Raw genomic sequence first — 18,206 nt, 5'->3', positions numbered from 1 at the left:
GCTACGGTTTGTGGATAAAGATCTGCAGAGTAGAAGAAGAGCCGTCTTGGAGGGGGCTCTTATGCTTTCAGACCAGAAGGGAAGCCGCCAACCACCCCCACGGCACGTGCCCATTCCTGCGCATGCGTGCATGCATCCCACAGATGAAATGCAACTACACAGCCCAAGAGTCCTTAAGGGGGTTAGGAGGCATCCTGACTGGAAAGAAAAGTTCTGAGGGCTTCCACCCTGATAGTACCTAACCCTGAGAATGCTTCCTTGGGACCCACGAAGGAGAGAAGTATTGATGAAGAGAGTCCGGGATGTACGCAATGTTAATGATGGGAGGATAAAATTAATTGGGCAACATTTCAACACCCAAAGACCTTGGCACTTTGACACTCTACCAGGAGTTGTAGTTCTCCCTCAGGTCTGTGAAAGGGAAGGTTGAAAGTTGGTGGGAGTGAGGAGCGATACCTGGACAAAAAGCCAAATACTAGGATTGAGAGTTAACACAGGTTGGAGAGGAGATCTTCTTACCTGACGGACCCAAAGGGGCATTTGGTGGGTGTGGGGTGAGCGATGGTGCAGGTTGAGGACTACGATGTTAAGGATGACTGAGAAGGTGACGAGGACCATGGTAAACATGAGGTATTTGATAATGACGGGGACAGACAGGGAGGTCTCAGGCACTTTGTCTGCCAGCAGCAGCGGGAACACAGTAAGGGTCAGCAGGGCAAAGATCGAGAGCCCCATCTGCTCTACTTGGGGGACAGAGGGGAAGGCGGAAGGATTAGGCTTTGCCAGAAAGCAATCTCCCTGGCATAATCAGTGACCGTGTTTCCAGCCCACTCAAGCACAGGCTTTTGGAAGGGCCAACTGCATGCAAATAACTCCTACATTTATACCTCCAACCTGGACTGATTCCCCTAAATTCCACACTTGTATCCACCTGCCTACTTAACCTCTCCATTTGGGTGTCCAATAGACATCTCGACCTTAACATGTCCCAAACTTAATTCCCTCACCACCGACTCCCCACACAGTCTTCCTCAGGTCATAAATGACAACTCGATCTTTCCTGTGGCTCAGGCCAAATCCCTTGGAGTCATTCTCAGCTCTCCTCTCTCTCATCCCATATCCAATCCATACCGAACCCTATTGGCTCTACCTTCAACATATATCCTGAAACTGATGACTTATCCCATCTACCACTACCATCCTGGTACAAGCCACCATTACCTCAGATCTGAGTTATTACAAAGGCCTCCTCTTTGCTTCATCCTTTGCCCCCCTGCCGACTGTTCTCAACAGAGCAGCCACATTGATCCCGTTAAAATGTAAATCAGATCAACCAAGAGCCCCAAACACAGCCCAGAATGGGGGAGGCAAGTTTGCATACATCTGGTCGTGACCCAAGAGACCAGATGAGGAAAACTGAAGCCTGGGCTCTTTCTCACAGTCTGGGGAAATCAGGCATTGGGTGTCCATCCCTACATCTTACCTCCTCCCCAGAGGGTGGCTTCTGAGCCACCCTAAAAAGAACTAAGTTCTCTGCGCTCTGGGGGAGCTTTAAGATGCTGGGCGTGGGTGACAGGGAAAGGAAAATTGCTCTAAACTCTAAAGCACTGCTCTCCAATAGCATTTTTCATGATGATGGAAATGTTCTAAATCTGTGCCGTCCAATGCAGTAGCCACTAGCTCCATGCGGCTACTGAGCACTTAGAAGATCATGGCACTGAGGAAGAGAATTTCTTTTTTTTTTTCTGGCCAAGCCATGAAGCTTGCGGGGTCTGAATTCCCCGACCAGGGATTGAACCACCGCCACATCAGTGAAAGCGCCAAGTCCCAACAACTGGACTGCCAGGGAACAGAATTGGATGTCAGGGAAATTCTGTTCCCTGAGGAAGAGAATTTTTAACTTTTTAACTTAATTTTTAATAGAATTAATTTTCCTTAACTTTAAGTAATTTACATTCTAATAGGCCTTTGGCTAGTGGCTACTGTAATTGACAGTGCAGCTCTAGGGCCTTGGGGATAACGGATTTAGCTAGACAGCGATGGAGGGAAAGCAGGGATAGTTTAGGTCCTCATCAGGCCCTGTGGGAGGGGGCTGGGTTGGATGTCCTCAAAAGTCCACAGAACACTTCTCTTGTCTCTTTATTCCTCATGCTTCTCTGTCCCCTCTTTTTCTAAGTTTCTCATCACACACTGATATCCCCACTCCTTGATGGTCTCCGGTGAGTTGTTGGATGTTGGAAGCCATCCTGGAGCCATTGCACCATGACAAAGTCATGAAGCAACGGAAGGCGAAACTGCAAGGCAGCGCCGTGCCAGGAAGGTGGACTACAGCTCTGTTGTTATGTTTTATGATAATAAGTTTAAATATAGGGGCAATTTTGGGGGGATGTTGCTCCACGTGAAAGAAAAATTCCTCTAGGACTCCCCCTCCTGAAACTACCACAGAATGGGAAGTACCCACTAAAGACCCAGGGAAATGGGTAAAGAATTAAGAGCCTGGAACTAAAGGGATATTTTTATGAAAAACACCCTCTAGTATGGAGTTATGGCCATGGGCTGGAGTTCCTGATGACATAGGAAATTTATGGTTCTATTATAAAGGAAGATTAATTCTAGAAAAGCAAATGCCTAGAGCAGAATTAGTTGCTAGGATAGGGAGAAAGCACTGTCTCAGTTGAAGGAAACAACGAGAAAGGGCATGCAGGGTACATTGTAAATATTTTCGTGGAACCATTGTAAAAGGTTGCCCATGCAAGAAGAGAAATAGGAACAAGTAGCTTCAACTTTTACAACTAAAATAATCATATAACTGCTTGGCTTGGTTACTAAGAAATAACCTGTGACTAATGGGAACTTGGGAAATATTTTAATAGGACATCTAGAAACTAGGGGATATTTAAAAAAAAAAAAATCTTTATGGAACATTTTGAGGTTTGATTGTGCTAAGATTGTTTGGTCACATACCTGGTAATGTAATCAACTACAATATATAAACCTGTGATTGTAAACAATAAAGAAGAGAGAGAAACATGCAATGCTGATACTTTAAGAAGTGTAATAGATTTATTTCCTTCGCCGACGCTATCTATCCCTCGGGTATCCCTTGACTCGCTGGAGCTGGACTCCGGCAGTTGGATGTGGCCCTATGAAGGCGCCTGGGAGACAGAGCTTCGCACTTGTCCCTGTCTGCTGTCTCTGGCGGGCATCAAAGACCACATGCCCTAGCCGGGTGCCTGCTGGTTTTGGGAGGCGTAGACATCTGGCGATAGTTCTGGCAGGCTGGGGGGATGGTATCGGGTGGTACACCCAGGCTTGGCTGCCTGTTCGCTGCGAGGAGGTTAGCAGGTCATTGTAGGCCCCCTGAGCCTTGGCAGAGCAGGAGTTGTGACTGGGTGGGACAGAAGTCCATGGTATGTGCTGCCCTGCATCCTCCTTTCGAGGAACTGTCTCAGATATAAATGACTTTTGGGTCTGACGTGGGCCCAAAACTTGGACAGAGTCAGTTCCTAGAGGGTTCTTGTGGAGGCCAGGGTTTGGGATAAGGCCTGAGTTGTTATGGAGGCCTCGTCTCTTGGATAAGCCAGAGTCTTGAGTAAGGGCTGGACCCTTATGGGGGCCAGGATCTCGATTAATTCCTGAGTCCTCGTGGAAGTTAGGGTCATGGGTATGTTCTGAGCTCCTGTAAATTCCAGCATCTTGGGTAAGGCCAGGATTCTTATGGAGGTCAGAATCTTGAGTAAGGCCTTGGCTCCTGCAGACTCCAGAAGCTTGGGTCAGGCCTGGATTCTTGTAGTTTCCGGAGTCTCGGGTAAGGCTTGAGCCCTTATGGAGGCGAGCGGTTTGCACAAGACCTGGGCTCTTATGGAGATCAGACTCCTGGCAAAGGACTGAGCTCTTGTTGACTGCAGAGTCTTGGGCATGGCATGGACTCTTCTGTGGCCAAGAATCTTGGGTAATGACTGGATTCTTCTGAAGGTCAGAGTCTTGGGAAAGGCTTGGATTCTTGCAGAGGTAAGGGTCTTCGGTAAGGCCTCGAAGTTCGTGGAGGCCTGGATCTTGAGCAAGGCCTGGGTTCTTGGGGAGGCCTGTGTCTCCGGTAAGGCCTGGGGTCCTTTGGAGGACAGAGCATTGGTTGAGACCTAGACTCTCATGAAGTTCTGGGGGTTGGGGCTGGTTTGGGGTTTGGGAAGTAGTGGATAACTGGGGAGGGATGGGGCCCTGGGGAGAGAGGACAGACTGAGGAGACTTGGAGGTTGGGGGCTTGTAGTAAGGCGGAGGGCTTCTGGTGGTTGCTGTGTTGATGAAGGACAAAGGATCTGGGAAAACAAGAGGCAGAGAAAGAGTGCATGGTGGAGGCATGGTGCATGGTGAGCTCTGGGCACTGGTCGGAGAATGGAAGCAAGGTTGAGAAGGTGCAGCATCCTTGGAGTACACCAGGAACTTGGGGTAGACTGGAGTCTGGGGATCCGTGTTTCTCTTCTCAGACTGGCAAGGATGGGAGCTACAGTGAGTGAAGGTCTTGGACTGTACAAATTTGTCTTTGGCATCATTTGGGATCTTCCATTCCATAGTCCCCAACTCCACGTAACCCAGTATGGACCCTGTGGAGGGCTTGGCACTGTCCCCACTACATTGCTTCAGTGTTTGCTCAGCTGTACCAGAGCTCACCAGACCATGCCCCTCTTGGGGCCTGGAGAGGGTACCCAAGTCATTTCTGGAGTACCCAGAGTTCTGAGGGGGACACACATGGAATAAGTTCTGCTTTATGCTGCGGGCATAGTAGACCACATGGCCAGAGGAGAGGCCTTGGTCGAAGGTAGTCAAGGTAGAGAGAATAGAATCTAGGATGGGGGTACGGGTGGTGGAAGGGACTGGAGGGGTCGTCAGGGCTATGACCAGTGCTGGGACAGAGGTTGTGGCAGAGATCGGGACAGGGGCTGGCGTAGGGGCTAGGGCAGGAGTAGTAGCAGGGGCAGAAGTTGGGGGAGGGACCAGAGTGTTGGCATGGGTATAGGTCAGATGAGCATGGGTCAGGGTGCAGAGAGAAGTGTGGCCCAGGAATTGGGCTGAGGCATGTGAGGGGGCCTGGGCTTGGGCCTGGGCTGGGGTATGGGCTGAGGCATGCTCCGGGCCATGGACCTGGGCAGGGCTGTGCTCAGGGGTGAGGGCTGGTGAGGGGGTCTGGGCCTGGGGGGTAGTGTGCTCAGGGAGGTGGAGTGTGGAGCAAGTCTGGGCCTGAGGTGGGGCGTGCACAGAGGGGTGCTTGTAGGAGAAGGTCTGGGCCTTGGCAGGAGAATGTGCAGGGAGCTGAACTGGGGGGCAGGTCTGGGCCCGGGCTGGGGCCTGGGCTGAGTCATAGTCTGGGGTCTTAGTCTTGCTCTCTTGGGGCAGGCAGAGTGGAACCACGTCCACCTTGCTTATCCTGCGGAGCTTGGAAGATGTCTCTCACCTGGAGTTAAAGGTGGCTTGGGACTTTAAGGCTGTGAACGGAGGGGCCTCCCCAGCTCCCACTAACCCCTCCTTCCACAGTCCCCGTGGAGCCTCCGTGGAAGCCCGAGCCCGTCCACACTGAGGCGGCATCCAGCAGCACTTAGAAGCCGTTTCTGGTATCCAGGATTCAAGGTGGTTTGGGTGCCTGTGCAGGAAGCTCGGGCGATGGCGGAAGCGGGGAGAAACTCTTGAACACAGGTTCTTGGGATCCACGGAGCAGCGCATGCGATGGCTGCCTCCACAGCTGGCTTGCTTGTCTGCAGGGAAAGGCGAGATGGGACAGGGCCTGGGTTCCTGAGGGGCTGAGAATCAAGGCAGGGATAGAAGAAAGGGGACAGGCCCACATCCCCTGAGCCCACACTGGCGCCCACTTACCTTTGGGGAAAATACGGTTGAAACCTGCCCGCAAGAATCTCTTCAGATGCATCCAGAGCTGAGGGAAGCAAGGGAGCGTGGAGTTCGGGATCAGGGTGAGCCCTGAAATCCAACCCTTGTCCGGCCACACCGCAGCAGCCATCCCATCTCAGCCCCTTCAAGACCCCAGGGCTCCCCCAACCACACTGTCCAGATCCTGCCCTCACCAGAGTCACCACATTGATCCACACGGTGAGCAAGATGATGCTGACCAGGATCAGAAGAATTGAGTCTCCTAGGTCTTGGCATTTCCTGGGTGTGGTGCCAGAGCACGCCTCGGCTAGGTAATGGGTTTGCTCAGCCATGGCCGGGGGTCCCAGGACTGCCTGGGTCCGCTGGCCTCCGTATATGTATACTGGGAGACAGACTGGGTCATAATGGGGCAGGTGGTGGCGTCACAGTGAGGGAGGGGGACGAAAAGGAGGGCCAGGCGTGGCATTCCATGGTTCCCCGGGTGAGGTAAGCTGAGCCTGGACAGCCAAACAGGGCCCGGAGGCCGGAGGCCGGCACACCTCCCCTCGAGCTGTCAAACATTCGCTCACCGCCCACTGACTCACTTGTTCAAGTGTCACATTCCATCTCTTGGCCCCTCCTGAGACTAGAAAGACCTTGGCCTCAGAGCCCTGCGGAAGGCCTGGCTGGAGTCCAGAGCCTCAGCCTTCTTCATGCCCTTCACTGGCTGTGGAGCTGGACCTGCCCAGATGTGGAACCTCCCAGTTTGGAAGCAGCTTCTTGTTTGAGGCTCTTTGGGGACAGGGACAGCTGAGACACAGAGGAGGTGCCCGGAGACCAGTGGTTTGGAGACTGCAGCTGCAGATCTACTTAGTGCATGGTATCGGACCAGGAGGGGCCTGCTGGCAGGACTGTGGCCACTAAACCAAGGGGACCCTCAGGCCCAGAAGGGGACACTGGCTTCTTATTGCAGGAAGCCAAAGGCAGGGACCCAAGCTGGCAGAAGGAGTGGCGCTTCCAAGCCACAGACCGCCAATGTTTTCTGGACCATGGCGCTCTTTATTCCTCTCTCCATGCCCTGCCGCTCCCCACCCGCCCCCATTAGCTGCTGGCCAGTTCATTTTCCCAGTCTGGCTTCCGTGCAGAGAGGGCCTCGAGGCCGAGGTGGAAGGTAGCAGCGAGTTGGCCCGCGCTTGGCTTCCTGCACTTGCCGCTTCAACTCCAGGCTGTCATACACCTGGTAGTTGGCATTTCCCCCTGGGTTCCGGCTGAGTGGCATGAAGGTGGGCGGGGGTGGAGGGTGTTCGGTAGCCTGGACGTCGGGCAGAGTCTGGGAGGGGCGGAGGAGCAGCGCTGAGCTGGGATCCGAGGCCCGCTGGTAGAGGCCTCGGCCAGCACCGTGAGGGAGGCGGAGGCGGCCAGAGGGTGCCGCACAGGCAGCATCTCTGCCCATTCGGCTGCCCAGCGCCGCACCTCGTGGGGATCCCGGGAGTAGTTCAAGTGTCCCGTGGAGTGGCGCGGGCTGTGGTTGGGCTGGCTGTGAGCACAGCTGTGGAGGCTCCGTCCGTGGGCCGGTGGGGAGTTGCGCTGCCAGGCTTCGGGCCGGTAGCCCTGAGGCACCAGAGCTGATGGAGGCTCAGAGCCCTCCAGACCACGCCGCCGCTGATCCCAGGAGTCATACGGGAGATGGCCCCCTGAGGGGTAAGTTCTGTACCCCCCAGGGGCCCACGAGCTGTTAGGGGGCAGCCGTCGGGTAAGTGGTGGAGACGAGGTCCACTGGTCAGCATCCACATTGCCCCAGATGCGGGATGGCGAGCAAGGGGCCCCGAAGGACTGCAGCCCTAGCTCAGACTTGGCCTCCACACGCTTGGGCATGCGGTGCAGCTCGGGCGACAGGTAGAGACAGGCTGGTGGCTGGATGGCCAGGATCCCACCCTGTCGACCCCAGAGGCCCACGTTGGAGGGCAGACCCATCTGCCGGTAGAGCCCTCCCCAGCACCCCCACGGGTACTTGGGTTGTGGGAAGGAAAGTGGGTCCTCCTCCTCCAGGTAGGAGTCCGGGTCCTCCCAGTTAAAGGAGGGCATCGGAGGCAGCTGTGACATCCCGTGGAGGCGATGCGGCCTACGGAAGCCTGAGCAGCTGGAGGGGAATTTTCTAAATTCTTGGGCCTCCCCTGGTGGCTTCAGGGGTGGCGGCTGCAGCTGCGGCTATGGTTTGTGGATAAAGATCTGCAGAGTAGAAGAAGAGCCGTCTTGGAGGGGGCTCTTATGCTTTCAGACCAGAAGGGAAGCCGCCAACCACCCCCACGGCACGTGCCCATTCCTGCGCATGCGTGCATGCATCCCACAGATGAAATGCAACTACACAGCCCAAGAGTCCTTAAGGGGGTTAGGAGGCATCCTGACTGGAAAGAAAAGTTCTGAGGGCTTCCACCCTGATAGTACCTAACCCTGAGAATGCTTCCTTGGGACCCACGAAGGAGAGAAGTATTGATGAAGAGAGTCCGGGATGTACGCAATGTTAATGATGGGAGGATAAAATTAATTGGGCAACATTTCAACACCCAAAGACCTTGGCACTTTGACACTCTACCAGGAGTTGTAGTTCTCCCTCAGGTCTGTGAAAGGGAAGGTTGAAAGTTGGTGGGAGTGAGGAGCGATACCTGGACAAAAAGCCAAATACTAGGATTGAGAGTTAACACAGGTTGGAGAGGAGATCTTCTTACCTGACGGACCCAAAGGGGCATTTGGTGGGTGTGGGGTGAGCGATGGTGCAGGTTGAGGACTACGATGTTAAGGATGACTGAGAAGGTGACGAGGACCATGGTAAACATGAGGTATTTGATAATGACGGGGACAGACAGGGAGGTCTCAGGCACTTTGTCTGCCAGCAGCAGCAGGAACACAGTAAGGGTCAGCAGGGCAAAGATCGAGAGCCCCATCTGCTCTACTTGGGGGACAGAGGGGAAGGCGGAAGGATTAGGCTTTGCCAGAAAGCAATCTCCCTGGCATAATCAGTGACCGTGTTTCCAGCCCACTCAAGCACAGGCTTTTGGAAGGGCCAACTGCATGCAAATAACTCCTACATTTATACCTCCAACCTGGACTGATTCCCCTAAATTCCACACTTGTATCCACCTGCCTACTTAACCTCTCCATTTGGGTGTCCAATAGACATCTCGACCTTAACATGTCCCAAACTTAATTCCCTCACCACCGACTCCCCACACAGTCTTCCTCAGGTCATAAATGACAACTCGATCTTTCCTGTGGCTCAGGCCAAATCCCTTGGAGTCATTCTCAGCTCTCCTCTCTCTCATCCCATATCCAATCCATACCGAACCCTATTGGCTCTACCTTCAACATATATCCTGAAACTGATGACTTATCCCATCTACCACTACCATCCTGGTACAAGCCACCATTACCTCAGATCTGAGTTATTACAAAGGCCTCCTCTTTGCTTCATCCTTTGCCCCCCTGCCGACTGTTCTCAACAGAGCAGCCACATTGATCCCGTTAAAATGTAAATCAGATCAACCAAGAGCCCCAAACACAGCCCAGAATGGGGGAGGCAAGTTTGCATACATCTGGTCGTGACCCAAGAGACCAGATGAGGAAAACTGAAGCCTGGGCTCTTTCTCACAGTCTGGGGAAATCAGGCATTGGGTGTCCATCCCTACATCTTACCTCCTCCCCAGAGGGTGGCTTCTGAGCCACCCTAAAAAGAACTAAGTTCTCTGCGCTCTGGGGGAGCTTTAAGATGCTGGGCGTGGGTGACAGGGAAAGGAAAATTGCTCTAAACTCTAAAGCACTGCTCTCCAATAGCATTTTTCATGATGATGGAAATGTTCTAAATCTGTGCCGTCCAATGCAGTAGCCACTAGCTCCATGCGGCTACTGAGCACTTAGAAGATCATGGCACTGAGGAAGAGAATTTCTTTCTTTTTTCTGGCCAAGCCATGAAGCTTGCGGGGTCTGAATTCCCCGACCAGGGATTGAACCACCGCCACATCAGTGAAAGCGCCAAGTCCCAACAACTGGACTGCCAGGGAACAGAATTGGATGTCAGGGAAATTCTGTTCCCTGAGGAAGAGAATTTTTAACTTTTTAACTTAATTTTTAATAGAATTAATTTTCCTTAACTTTAAGTAATTTACATTCTAATAGGCCTTTGGCTAGTGGCTACTGTAATTGACAGTGCAGCTCTAGGGCCTTGGGGATAACGGATTTAGCTAGACAGCGATGGAGGGAAAGCAGGGATAGTTTAGGTCCTCATCAGGCCCTGTGGGAGGGGGCTGGGTTGGATGTCCTCAAAAGTCCACAGAACACTTCTCTTGTCTCTTTATTCCTCATGCTTCTCTGTCCCCTCTTTTTCTAAGTTTCTCATCACACACTGATATCCCCACTCCTTGATGGTCTCCGGTGAGTTGTTGGATGTTGGAAGCCATCCTGGAGCCATTGCACCATGACAAAGTCATGAAGCAACGGAAGGCGAAACTGCAAGGCAGCGCCGTGCCAGGAAGGTGGACTACAGCTCTGTTGTTATGTTTTATGATAATAAGTTTAAATATAGGGGCAATTTTGGGGGGATGTTGCTCCACGTGAAAGAAAAATTCCTCTAGGACTCCCCCTCCTGAAACTACCACAGAATGGGAAGTACCCACTAAAGACCCAGGGAAATGGGTAAAGAATTAAGAGCCTGGAACTAAAGGGATATTTTTATGAAAAACACCCTCTAGTATGGAGTTATGGCCATGGGCTGGAGTTCCTGATGACATAGGAAATTTATGGTTCTATTATAAAGGAAGATTAATTCTAGAAAAGCAAATGCCTAGAGCAGAATTAGTTGCTAGGATAGGGAGAAAGCACTGTCTCAGTTGAAGGAAACAACGAGAAAGGGCATGCAGGGTACATTGTAAATATTTTCGTGGAACCATTGTAAAAGGTTGCCCATGCAAGAAGAGAAATAGGAACAAGTAGCTTCAACTTTTACAACTAAAATAATCATATAACTGCTTGGCTTGGTTACTAAGAAATAACCTGTGACTAATGGGAACTTGGGAAATACTTTAATAGGACATCTAGAAACTAGGGGATATTTAAAAAAAAAAAATCTTTATGGAACATTTTGAGGTTTGATTGTGCTAAGATTGTTTGGTCACATACCTGGTAATGTAATCAACTACAATATATAAACCTGTGATTGTAAACAATAAAGAAGAGAGAGAAACATGCAATGCTGATACTTTAAGAAGTGTAATAGATTTATTTCCTTCGCCGACGCTATCTATCCCTCGGGTATCCCTTGACTCGCTGGAGCTGGACTCCGGCAGTTGGATGTGGCCCTATGAAGGCGCCTGGGAGACAGAGCTTCGCACTTGTCCCTGTCTGCTGTCTCTGGCGGGCATCAAAGACCACATGCCCTAGCCGGGTGCCTGCTGGTTTTGGGAGGCGTAGACATCTGGCGATAGTTCTGGCAGGCTGGGGGGATGGTATCGGGTGGTACACCCAGGCTTGGCTGCCTGTTCGCTGCGAGGAGGTTAGCAGGTCATTGTAGGCCCCCTGAGCCTTGGCAGAGCAGGAGTTGTGACTGGGTGGGACAGAAGTCCATGGTATGTGCTGCCCTGCATCCTCCTTTCGAGGAACTGTCTCAGATATAAATGACTTTTGGGTCTGACGTGGGCCCAAAACTTGGACAGAGTCAGTTCCTAGAGGGTTCTTGTGGAGGCCAGGGTTTGGGATAAGGCCTGAGTTGTTATGGAGGCCTCGTCTCTTGGATAAGCCAGAGTCTTGAGTAAGGGCTGGACCCTTATGGGGGCCAGGATCTCGATTAATTCCTGAGTCCTCGTGGAAGTTAGGGTCATGGGTATGTTCTGAGCTCCTGTAAATTCCAGCATCTTGGGTAAGGCCAGGATTCTTATGGAGGTCAGAATCTTGAGTAAGGCCTTGGCTCCTGCAGACTCCAGAAGCTTGGGTCAGGCCTGGATTCTTGTAGTCTCCGGAGTCTCGGGTAAGGCTTGAGCCCTTATGGAGGCGAGCGGTTTGCACAAGACCTGGGCTCTTATGGAGATCAGACTCCTGGCAAAGGACTGAGCTCTTGTTGACTGCAGAGTCTTGGGCATGGCATGGACTCTTCTGTGGCCAAGAATCTTGGGTAATGACTGGATTCTTCTGAAGGTCAGAGTCTTGGGAAAGGCTTGGATTCTTGCAGAGGTAAGGGTCTTCGGTAAGGCCTCGAAGTTCGTGGAGGCCTGGATCTTGAGCAAGGCCTGGGTTCTTGGGGAGGCCTGTGTCTCCGGTAAGGCCTGGGGTCCTTTGGAGGACAGAGCATTGGTTGAGACCTAGACTCTCATGAAGTTCTGGGGGTTGGGGCTGGTTTGGGGTTTGGGAAGTAGTGGATAACTGGGGAGGGATGGGGCCCTGGGGAGAGAGGACAGACTGAGGAGACTTGGAGGTTGGGGGCTTGTAGTAAGGCGGAGGGCTTCTGGTGGTTGCTGTGTTGATGAAGGACAAAGGATCTGGGAAAACAAGAGGCAGAGAAAGAGTGCATGGTGGAGGCATGGTGCATGGTGAGCTCTGGGCACTGGTCGGAGAATGGAAGCAAGGTTGAGAAGGTGCAGCATCCTTGGAGTACACCAGGAACTTGGGGTAGACTGGAGTCTGGGGATCCGTGTTTCTCTTCTCAGACTGGCAAGGATGGGAGCTACAGTGAGTGAAGGTCTTGGACTGTACAAATTTGTCTTTGGCATCATTTGGGATCTTCCATTCCATAGTCCCCAACTCCACGTAACCCAGTATGGACCCTGTGGAGGGCTTGGCACTGTCCCCACTACATTGCTTCAGTGTTTGCTCAGCTGTACCAGAGCTCACCAGACCATGCCCCTCTTGGGGCCTGGAGAGGGTACCCAAGTCATTTCTGGAGTACCCAGAGTTCTGAGGGGGACACACATGGAATAAGTTCTGCTTTATGCTGCGGGCATAGTAGACCACATGGCCAGAGGAGAGGCCTTGGTCGAAGGTAGTCAAGGTAGAGAGAATAGAATCTAGGATGGGGGTACGGGTGGTGGAAGGGACTGGAGGGGTCGTCAGGGCCATGACCAGTGCTGGGACAGAGGTTGTGGCAGAGATCGGGACAGGGGCTGGCGTAGGGGCTAGGGCAGGAGTAGTAGCAGGGGCAGAAGTTGGGGGAGGGACCAGAGTGTTGGCATGGGTATAGGTCAGATGAGCATGGGTCAGGGTGCAGAGAGAAGTGTGGCCCAGGAATTGGGCTGAGGCATGTGAGGGGGCCTGGGCTTGGGCCTGGGCTGGGGTATGGGCTGAGGCATGCTCCGGGCCATGGACCTGGGCAGGGCTGTGCTCAGGGGTGAGGGCTGGTGAGGGGGTCTGGGCCTGGGGGGGTAGTGTGCTCAGGGAGGTGGAGTGTGGAGCAAGTCTGGGCCTGAGGTGGGGCGTGCACAGAGGGGTGCTTGTAGGAGAAGGTCTGGGCCTTGGCAGGAGAATGTGCAGGGAGCTGAACTGGGGGGCAGGTCTGGGCCCGGGCTGGGGCCTGGGCTGAGTCATAGTCTGGGGTCTTAGTCTTGCTCTCTTGGGGCAGGCAGAGTGGAACCACGTCCACCTTGCTTATCCTGCGGAGCTTGGAAGATGTCTCTCACCTGGAGTTAAAGGTGGCTTGGGACTTTAAGGCTGTGAACGGAGGGGCCTCCCCAGCTCCCACTAACCCCTCCTTCCACAGTCCCCGTGGAGCCTCCGTGGAAGCCCGAGCCCGTCCACACTGAGGCGGCATCCAGCAGCACTTAGAAGCCGTTTCTGGTATCCAGGATTCAAGGTGGTTTGGGTGCCTGTGCAGGAAGCTCGGGCGATGGCGGAAGCGGGGAGAAACTCTTGAACACAGGTTCTTGGGATCCACGGAGCAGCGCATGCGATGGCTGCCTCCACAGCTGGCTTGCTTGTCTGCAGGGAAAGGCGAGATGGGACAGGGCCTGGGTTCCTGAGGGGCTGAGAATCAAGGCAGGGATAGAAGAAAGGGGACAGGCCCACATCCCCTGAGCCCACACTGGCGCCCACTTACCTTTGGGGAAAATACGGTTGAAACCTGCCCGCAAGAATCTCTTCAGATGCATCCAGAGCTGAGGGAAGCAAGGGAGCGTGGAGTTCGGGATCAGGGTGAGCCCTGAAATCCAACCCTTGTCCGGCCACACCGCAGCAGCCATCCCATCTCAGCCCCTTCAAGACCCCAGGGCTCCCCCAACCACACTGCCCAGATCCTGCCCTCACCAGAGTCACCACGTTGATCCACACGGTGAGCAAGATGATGCTGACCAGGATCAGAAGAATTGAGTCTCCTAGGTCTTGGCATTTCCTGGGTGTGGTGCCAGAGCACGCCTCGGCTAGGTAATGGGTTTGCTCAGCCATGGCCGGGGGTCCCAGGGCTGCCTGGGTCCGCTGGCCTCCGTATATGTATACTGGGAGACAGACTGGGTCATAATGGGGCAGGTGGTGGCGTCACAGTGAGGGAGGGGGACGAAAAGGAGGGCCAGGCGTGGCATTCCATGGTTCCCCGGGTGAGGTAAGCTGAGCCTGGACAGCCAAACAGGGCCCGGAGGCCGGAGGCCGGCACACCTCCCCTCGAGCTGTCAAACATTCGCTCACCGCCCACTGACTCACTTGTTCAAGTGTCACATTCCATCTCTTGGCCCCTCCTGAGACTAGAAAGACCTTGGCCTCAGAGCCCTGCGGAAGGCCTGGCTGGAGTCCAGAGCCTCAGCCTTCTTCATGCCCTTCACTGGCTGTGGAGCTGGACCTGCCCAGATGTGGAACCTCCCAGTTTGGAAGCAGCTTCTTGTTTGAGGCTCTTTGGGGACAGGGACAGCTGAGACACAGAGGAGGTGCCCGGAGACCAGTGGTTTGGAGACTGCAGCTGCAGATCTACTTAGTGCATGGTATCGGACCAGGAGGGGCCTGCTGGCAGGACTGTGGCCACTAAACCAAGGGGACCCTCAGGCCCAGAAGGGGACACTGGCTTCTTATTGCAGGAAGCCAAAGGCAGGGACCCAAGCTGGCAGAAGGAGTGGCACTTCCAAGCCACAGACCGCCAATGTTTTCTGGACCATGGCGCTCTTTATTCCTCTCTCCATGCCCTGCCGCTCCCCACCCGCCCCCATTAGCTGCTGGCCAGTTCATTTTCCCAGTCTGGCTTCCGTGCAGAGAGGGCCTCGAGGCCGAGGTGGAAGGTAGCAGCGAGTTGGCCCGCGCTTGGCTTCCTGCACTTGCCGCTTCAACTCCAGGCTGTCATACACCTGGTAGTTGGCATTTCCCCCTGGGTTCCGGCTGAGTGGCATGAAGGTGGGCGGGGGTGGAGGGTGTTCGGTAGCCTGGACGTCGGGCAGAGTCTGGGAGGGGCGGAGGAGCAGCGCTGAGCTGGGATCCGAGGCCCGCTGGTAGAGGCCTCGGCCAGCACCGTGAGGGAGGCGGAGGCGGCCAGAGGGTGCCGCACAGGCAGCATCTCTGCCCATTCGGCTGCCCAGCGCCGCACCTCGTGGGGATCCCGGGAGTAGTTCAAGTGTCCCGTGGAGTGGCGCGGGCTGTGGTTGGGCTGGCTGTGAGCACAGCTGTGGAGGCTCCGTCCGTGGGCCGGTGGGGAGTTGCGCTGCCAGGCTTCGGGCCGGTAGCCCTGAGGCACCAGAGCTGATGGAGGCTCAGAGCCCTCCAGACCACGCCGCCGCTGATCCCAGGAGTCATACGGGAGATGGCCCCCTGAGGGGTAAGTTCTGTACCCCCCAGGGGCCCACGAGCTGTTAGGGGGCAGCCGTCGGGTAAGTGGTGGAGACGAGGTCCACTGGTCAGCATCCACATTGCCCCAGATGCGGGATGGCGAGCAAGGGGCCCCGAAGGACTGCAGCCCTAGCTCAGACTTGGCCTCCACACGCTTGGGCATGCGGTGCAGCTCGGGCGACAGGTAGAGACAGGCTGGTGGCTGGATGGCCAGGATCCCACCCTGTCGACCCCAGAGGCCCACGTTGGAGGGCAGACCCATCTGCCGGTAGAGCCCTCCCCAGCACCCCCACGGGTACTTGGGTTGTGGGAAGGAAAGTGGGTCCTCCTCCTCCAGGTAGGAGTCCGGGTCCTCCCAGTTAAAGGAGGGCATCGGAGGCAGCTGTGACATCCCGTGGAGGCGATGCGGCCTACGGAAGCCTGAGCAGCTGGAGGGGAATTTTCTAAATTCTTGGGCCTCCCCTGGTGGCTTCAGGGGTGGCGGCTGCAGCTGCGGCTATGGTTTGTGGATAAAGATCTGCAGAGTAGAAGAAGAGCCGTCTTGGAGGGGGCTCTTATGCTTTCAGACCAGAAGGGAAGCCGCCAACCACCCCCACGGCACGTGCCCATTCCTGCGCATGCGTGCATGCATCCCACAGATGAAATGCAACTACACAGCCCAAGAGTCCTTAAGGGGGTTAGGAGGCATCCTGACTGGAAAGAAAAGTTCTGAGGGCTTCCACCCTGATAGTACCTAACCCTGAGAATGCTTCCTTGGGACCCACGAAGGAGAGAAGTATTGATGAAGAGAGTCCGGGATGTACGCAATGTTAATGATGGGAGGATAAAATTAATTGGGCAACATTTCAACACCCAAAGACCTTGGCACTTTGACACTCTACCAGGAGTTGTAGTTCTCCCTCAGGTCTGTGAAAGGGAAGGTTGAAAGTTGGTGGGAGTGAGGAGCGATACCTGGACAAAAAGCCAAATACTAGGATTGAGAGTTAACACAGGTTGGAGAGGAGATCTTCTTACCTGACGGACCCAAAGGGGCATTTGGTGGGTGTGGGGTGAGCGATGGTGCAGGTTGAGGACTACGATGTTAAGGATGACTGAGAAGGTGACGAGGACCATGGTAAACATGAGGTATTTGATAATGACGGGGACAGACAGGGAGGTCTCAGGCACTTTGTCTGCCAGCAGCAGCGGGAACACAGTAAGGGTCAGCAGGGCAAAGATCGAGAGCCCCATCTGCTCTACTTGGGGGACAGAGGGGAAGGCGGAAGGATTAGGCTTTGCCAGAAAGCAATCTCCCTGGCATAATCAGTGACCGTGTTTCCAGCCCACTCAAGCACAGGCTTTTGGAAGGGCCAACTGCATGCAAATAACTCCTACATTTATACCTCCAACCTGGACTGATTCCCCTAAATTCCACACTTGTATCCACCTGCCTACTTAACCTCTCCATTTGGGTGTCCAATAGACATCTCGACCTTAACATGTCCCAAACTTAATTCCCTCACCACCGACTCCCCACACAGTCTTCCTCAGGTCATAAATGACAACTCGATCTTTCCTGTGGCTCAGGCCAAATCCCTTGGAGTCATTCTCAGCTCTCCTCTCTCTCATCCCATATCCAATCCATACCGAACCCTATTGGCTCTACCTTCAACATATATCCTGAAACTGATGACTTATCCCATCTACCACTACCATCCTGGTACAAGCCACCATTACCTCAGATCTGAGTTATTACAAAGGCCTCCTCTTTGCTTCATCCTTTGCCCCCCTGCCGACTGTTCTCAACAGAGCAGCCACATTGATCCCGTTAAAATGTAAATCAGATCAACCAAGAGCCCCAAACACAGCCCAGAATGGGGGAGGCAAGTTTGCATACATCTGGTCGTGACCCAAGAGACCAGATGAGGAAAACTGAAGCCTGGGCTCTTTCTCACAGTCTGGGGAAATCAGGCATTGGGTGTCCATCCCTACATCTTACCTCCTCCCCAGAGGGTGGCTTCTGAGCCACCCTAAAAAGAACTAAGTTCTCTGCGCTCTGGGGGAGCTTTAAGATGCTGGGCGTGGGTGACAGGGAAAGGAAAATTGCTCTAAACTCTAAAGCACTGCTCTCCAATAGCATTTTTCATGATGATGGAAATGTTCTAAATCTGTGCCGTCCAATGCAGTAGCCACTAGCTCCATGCGGCTACTGAGCACTTAGAAGATCATGGCACTGAGGAAGAGAATTTCTTTGTTTTTTTCTGGCCAAGCCATGAAGCTTGCGGGGTCTGAATTCCCCGACCAGGGATTGAACCACCGCCACATCAGTGAAAGCGCCAAGTCCCAACAACTGGACTGCCAGGGAACAGAATTGGATGTCAGGGAAATTCTGTTCCCTGAGGAAGAGAATTTTTAACTTTTTAACTTAATTTTTAATAGAATTAATTTTCCTTAACTTTAAGTAATTTACATTCTAATAGGCCTTTGGCTAGTGGCTACTGTAATTGACAGTGCAGCTCTAGGGCCTTGGGGATAACGGATTTAGCTAGACAGCGATGGAGGGAAAGCAGGGATAGTTTAGGTCCTCATCAGGCCCT

The 18,206-nt window shown here is 53.7% G+C and overlaps 3 protein-coding genes and 1 pseudogene across 4 annotated transcripts; all 4 read right to left on the bottom strand.

Annotated features, from left to right (window-relative positions):
- Position 1: 1 nt before the first annotated feature.
- Positions 2–6,209, bottom strand: LOC309793404 (uncharacterized protein SPEM3-like; the record flags this gene model as incomplete). Its single annotated transcript, XM_082603875.1, is given in 8 exon segments — positions 2–22; positions 520–743; positions 3,606–4,261; positions 4,263–4,323; positions 4,326–5,422; positions 5,636–5,747; positions 5,866–5,923; positions 6,072–6,209. Coding segments are annotated over 8 exon segments (2,367 nt in total).
- On the bottom strand, positions 6,155–8,038 carry LOC309793162 (uncharacterized protein SPEM2-like; annotated as a pseudogene). The gene has a single exon. The product of its transcript is annotated as an uncharacterized protein SPEM2-like (transcript).
- A 3,025-nt stretch (positions 8,039–11,063) lies between these two features.
- On the bottom strand, positions 11,064–13,064 carry LOC309793152 (uncharacterized protein). Its single transcript, XM_082603495.1, has one exon. It carries the CDS (start codon positions 12,952–12,954, stop codon positions 11,143–11,145), a length of 1,812 nt encoding a protein of 603 aa, XP_082459621.1. The 5' UTR covers positions 12,955–13,064; the 3' UTR covers positions 11,064–11,142.
- Positions 13,065–13,216: 152 nt separating this feature from the next.
- LOC309793403 (uncharacterized protein) lies at positions 13,217–17,238 on the bottom strand (the record flags this gene model as incomplete). The annotated part of the gene is given in 9 exon segments (XM_082603874.1): positions 13,217–13,484; positions 13,698–13,809; positions 13,928–13,985; positions 14,134–14,321; positions 14,949–15,116; positions 15,119–15,301; positions 15,304–16,126; positions 16,645–16,868; positions 17,133–17,238. Coding segments are annotated over 9 exon segments (2,130 nt in total).
- Between the last annotated feature and the right edge of the window lie 968 nt (positions 17,239–18,206).

Source organism: Mesoplodon mirus (genome assembly GCF_964341445.2).
Source record: "Mesoplodon mirus genome assembly, chromosome: 18".
NCBI lineage: Eukaryota > Metazoa > Chordata > Mammalia > Artiodactyla > Ziphiidae > Mesoplodon > Mesoplodon mirus.
Note: the sequence above shows the minus strand (reverse complement) of the source record. Positions and strands in the feature narration are given on the sequence as shown.

Bases quoted from the DNA above. Each gene is read 5' to 3' on its own strand.
- LOC309793152 (XM_082603495.1), bottom strand. From the start codon at position 12,954: ATGGCCCTGACGACCCCTCCAGTCCCTTCCACCACCCGTACCCCCATC.